This window comes from Ornithorhynchus anatinus, chromosome 16 (genome assembly GCF_004115215.2).
Source record: "Ornithorhynchus anatinus isolate Pmale09 chromosome 16, mOrnAna1.pri.v4, whole genome shotgun sequence".
Classification (NCBI taxonomy): domain Eukaryota; kingdom Metazoa; phylum Chordata; class Mammalia; order Monotremata; family Ornithorhynchidae; genus Ornithorhynchus; species Ornithorhynchus anatinus.
The window spans coordinates 34233023-34238173 of NC_041743.1; the positions used below are offsets into that span (position 1 = coordinate 34233023).

At 57.3% G+C, this 5151-nt stretch overlaps 1 protein-coding gene across 1 annotated transcript; it reads left to right on the forward strand.

Annotated features, from left to right (window-relative positions):
• The first annotated feature begins 1600 nt into the window (after positions 1 to 1600).
• Positions 1601 to 4554, forward strand: CALHM1 (calcium homeostasis modulator 1). The gene is made up of 2 exons (XM_001512061.3): positions 1601 to 2149; positions 4078 to 4554. Exons 1-2 carry the CDS (start codon positions 1601 to 1603, stop codon positions 4552 to 4554), a joined length of 1026 nt encoding a protein of 341 aa, XP_001512111.3.
• The last annotated feature ends 597 nt before the right edge of the window (positions 4555 to 5151 follow it).

Here is a 5151-nt window from a genome sequence, read left to right on the forward strand (position 1 = left end):
CCATTTTAGAGATGAGGAAACCTAGGCACAGGGAAGTTAAGTGGATAGAGAACGGGCTTGGGAGTCAGAAGGACCTGGGTTCTAATCCTGGCTCTGACACTTGTCTGCTGTGTGACTTTGGTCAAATCACTTCAATTCTCTGTACCTCAGTTACCTCATCTGTAAAATGGGGATTAAGACTGTGAGCCCCATGTGGAACAGGGGCTGAATCAAACCCAATTTGCTCAAGTCCATCACAGGAAAGGGAAAGGATGTGGTTTAGTGAAGAAAGTCCAGGATGGCACTTCAGGAAGGAGTCCCTCTGGAGCAACCTCCATCAGATGAGCGAGTTCAGGGGATTTTCTGTGTCTGGCTGGGGCATGAGGCATGAACGGGGCTGTACGAGCAAATGAGGTCCATGAATCTTGACAATTAAAAGCAGCTACTCTCCCTCTTCACTGTCATCACTGGGCAGGACTAGGTCTTCAGGGTGGGTTTAGCTAGGCTTCCATCTAGACTGTAAGCTCCTTGTGAGCAGGGACTGAGTCTACCAACTCTGTTTTATTGTAATCTCCCAAGTAATCTCCTAAGTATTTAGTACAGTGCTCTGCGCACAGTAAGCCCTCCTTAAATACGACTGATTGACTGGCTCTTTGGGAGGTGCTACACGGGAATTCGGGCCCAGGTCTCTCAGCGAGAGTGTCCTCCATAGAAGTCCCCTCCAAATGGAGGCATAGGGTCTCTAGGCCAGGAAAGAGGGGAGGTTTTGGAGAGAAGAACTTTGGCCTGTAGCTCTGCCTGTCTTCTTCCTGTCCCACCTTAGGGCAGGCTCCAAACAGCCACGAAGCACCCAGAGAGGTAGAGGGCAGGCAGATGGGCAGGTAGGAAGGGGGGTGGGCAGCTGGTGCACTGGTGTGTGGCCGTCCCAGCTGCCCCCCACTGTCGCTGTTCTGTGGTGACTTGCCCTAGTCCTGCTCCCAAATGTCCCTATCCTATCCGAGGTCTGGTCCTCCCTTTACCCATCTGTGTGTATTCGGCTCCTCCCTGAGGGACTGTGAAGACTGATTTTCCCAAGCAGCTTCTCCTTTGGGCCCAGGTGGTGTCAGAGGAGGCGGGGCGGTTAGTGTTGGCTGAGGCTGCGGCTCTGCTCTATGGGGGGTGAGGGAGGAGGGCCCCGCCGGTGGGCGGGCAGACCCAGTGACAGCGCTCCACAATCGGCCTCCCGGCCCCCGGAACCGGGAGGGCAGAGGCCGCTGCCTGGTGCCAAGAGGGGCCGAGCCATGCAAGGGAACTGCACACCCTCCGAACCCCACTGTGGCCAGGGAGCCCCAGGACCCCAGTACATGAGGACCCTGCAGAGTGAAGGAGGAGAGTCACCGTACCAGGGGAAAGGGGCAGTGGGGCACGGCGACCACACCCTCCAGGCTTGGAGGAGAGAAGAGCAGCGCCAACCCAGGCCCTGCCAGAGGTAGGGACAGAGAGTGGTCTTGGTCTGGGCTGCATGGACTCCTGGGTCCAGCCAGGGAAGGAAGGTCCCCCCACGGGGGCTCTGGCTCTCCCGGAGTAGGTGGGGTCCGGGGGGACTGGGGCCTCGGGGGTCCACCGTGCCCAGTGGGGGAAGATGGATAAATTCCGGATGATCTTCCAGTTCCTTCAGTCCAATCAGGAGTCCTTCATGAACGGGATCTGTGGAATCATGGCCCTGGCCAGTGCCCAGATCTACTCGGCCTTCGACTTCAACTGCCCCTGCCTGCCCGGCTACAACCTGGCTTACAGCGCGGGCATCCTCCTGGCGCCCCCGGCCGTGCTCTTCCTGCTGGGCCTGGTCATGAACAACAACGTGTCCGTACTGGCCGAGGAGTGGAAACGGCCGCCGGGCCAGCGGGGCAAGGACCCTGCCGTGCTGCGCTATATGTTCTGCTCTATGGCTCAGCGGGCCTTGATCGCCCCCGTCGTCTGGATCTCCGTCACCCTGCTGGATGGCAAGTGCTTCGTGTGTGCCTTCAGCACGGCCGTGCCCGTGGAGGCCCTGGGCAATGCCAGCCACCCGGGGCTGGCGGAGCGGGAGCTGGGCAAGGTGCTGGCACGGATTCCCTGCCAGGAGATCTACGACGGGAACCAGCTGCTGGCCAGGGGGGTGGCCGTGCGCTATCTGCGCTGCATCTCCCAGGTAATTGCTGGGTTCTGGGCCCCTGGGGGGAGGGCACCGGGCACAAGGGGGAGGGCGCCAAGCACTGGGGGGAGGGTGCTAGGCTCCCAGGGGAGGGCATCGGGACCTGAAGGGTGCCAGGGAAGGGGTGAGGGACACAGGGGAGGCACCACTTGGCACACCCCCAGACTTGCAACTCAGAGCCCATTTGCTTCCATGAAGTCATTCCTGAGAGTCAGGGGACCATCATGCCTATTTGACAGAGGGAGAGGAGGAAGCTCAGAGGAGTTACGATAGTTGCCAAGATAGAGTCAAGCAGCCAGCCGGTGAAGAAGACTGGGATGTGCTCAGTGTTCCAGGTGGCTCCAGGTTGGAGTTGGTGTGGGGAGGTCTCCCTTCCCACTCTCAAATGCTGGGACAAGAGCTGATGGATAATTGTGCCTTGGGGAATACCTTATAGTCAGGGGGTTCTGGCCTTCTCTCTCCATCCTGGGGCAAAGAGGGGCATGAACCCCAAGCTACAAGAGGGAATGGAGGAACAGGGAAGGGACCCCCACGCCGAGATCCCTGCCATCTAGACTTCCAGCCTGAGGCTCCAGCTGCTGAGTCATAGAACCTGCCACCTACATTTGCCTGGAAAATATATCCAAATGTTAGGACGGAGGACTTGTGGGGCCCTGCCTACCCACCCCCACACGCCAGGCCCAGCCTGCCACCTGCCAACTGTTTCCTCTCACCTCTGGAGTTAGAAAGAACCCGGATTCCTCTTGGTTCCCTCCTGGGCCCCCCGGGCATGCCAGGATGGTGGCACTGACCCCCCGAGCTGAGCCAGCCAGGGCAGGAGGGCTCCCAGTCTCTCCGCTCTCCCACAGAAAGAACTATGGAGCCGACCAATCCCTCCAGGCCTAGACTCCAACGCCCTCTAGGATCAGGTGGGTACAGGAGGATGGGGTCACTGGGTGGAACCTTAAACCCACCAGGGGCACTGACTCTAGACTGTAAGCTCATTATGGCAGGGAATGTGCCTGTTTATTGTTATAGCGCACTCTCCCAAGTACTTAGTACAGTGCTCTCCACACAGTAAGCGTTCAGTAAATACGCTTGACCCATGACTGACTGACTACAGGGCCCATCAGAAAACCAGGGGAGAGTTGTGTTTCCCTTCTCCAGGGAGCTGAGGGGAGGGCCACCTGTTAGCTGGCAGCTTCTTCCTTCCTGTCAGTCCCAGGCTAAGAGGCCCATCCATTCAATCAAAGCTATCATCCCTCTTTCTGACTTCCCACCCAGTTCAGCCGGTGATGGCAAAGCCGCAGCCCCTCACCCAGCCTCCAGGCCTTCATCGCCTCACTTGTATAAGGGCAGTGAGAGTCGGAGCTGGGGCCTTGGGGACACGGAGAGTTGGACTGCATGAAGCAGAGCTAAATGACCCTTCTGGGCTCCCGAGAACACATCACAGAACTGCAGACAAACAAGCCCCTTGATCAGAATTAATAATAATTGTTGGATTTATTAATCCCTTACTGTGCCAAACACTTCTAAACATCAGGTCAGAGACACAGTCTAAGAGGAAGGGAGAAAAGGGATTTAATCCCCATTTTACAGATGAATAAACTGAAGCAAATGGAAGTCAAGGAACTTGCCCAAGGTCACACCGCTGGCAGGTGGCAGAGCCATGATTAGAACCGAGATCCTCTGGCTCCCAGGCCTGTGTTCTTTCCTCCAGCCTCAGGTAGATCCAGTCCCTTTGGCCTAACCTTCCTCCCTAACCCTCCTCCCATCCTTTTCCTCTGATGTCTGCTGCCCCATTACTGTGATCCCGTTAAGGGTGGGAAGGACCAGAGTCTTTCACTATCACAAACCACAGCAGGCTGGTAGATTCTTGTCCTATCTGCAAGGCTACAGTCAGATCTCGCTCACTCACTCTCTTTATGGCTCCCTTATTCCCCTAGGCTCTGGGCTGGTCCTTTGTGCTGCTGATGACACTATTGGCATTTGTGGTGCGCTCCGTTCGGCCCTGCTTCACCCAGGCGGCTTTCCTCAAGAGCAAGTACTGGTCCCATTACATCGACATCGAGCGCAAGCTCTTCGACGAAACCTGCACGGAGCACGCCAAGACCTTTGCCAAGGTCTGCATCCAGCAGTTCTTTGAGGCCATGAACCAGGACCTGGCCCTGGGCCACTCCCACCCGCCCCCACCCAAGCCCGCCCCAGAGGCAGAGGGCGAGAAGGAGAAGCTGCGGGGCATCACGGACCAAGGCGCCATGAACAAACTGCTCAAGAGCTGGCACAAGTGCAAGCCGCCTCTCTGCCTGGACCAGGACGGGCTCCTCACCAGGAACGGCTGGACCAGAGTGGGATTGGGGGAGGAACTCAGCCAGATCCCCGCTCCCAGAAAGGAGGTGGCCGTATACTACAGTAAGGTGTGAGGAGGAGCAGGACCTCTACAGGCCCAAGCCATGGGGCCCCAGGCCTAAATCCTGGCAGGAGAGAGAGTTCCCCAAAAGCCAGAGCTCAAGAGCGGGGATATGCCAGCTACTGCTGCATCACCACTGGAAGGGCTTCCTGGGGGAAGCCCCTTTTCCATAGGCACTTTGATCTCAAGGATGCCCATCAGACATATGATCTCAAAGCTCTTTTCCCATCAGGACAGGATGGCTCTTGAGGGCGATTTTTCTCTGCAGAAGTGACCTGTCCCATGGAGGCCCCAGAGGAGACAGATTCCAGGAGACCTGGCTCCCACTCGTGAGAGCTTGGATGTGGGAGCTGGAGTTAAGAAGCTGGAGCTGGGCTGGAGCTGGAGGTTGAGGCTGGGGAACTGTATGAATAGCTCGCTGGGGATCCCACCCTCATCTCCCGACCCGATGAAAACAAAAGTAAGTCAGCCTCAGTCCCAAGCCTTGATCAGTATTAAGGTGGACTGAACAGAGGCAGAAGGGCCAACTCAAATCTGCTGGAAATCTGACCAGCTGCAGTCAAGGCAAACCGTCTGATTTAGCAAGGGACTAGATGCAGCATGGCCTAAT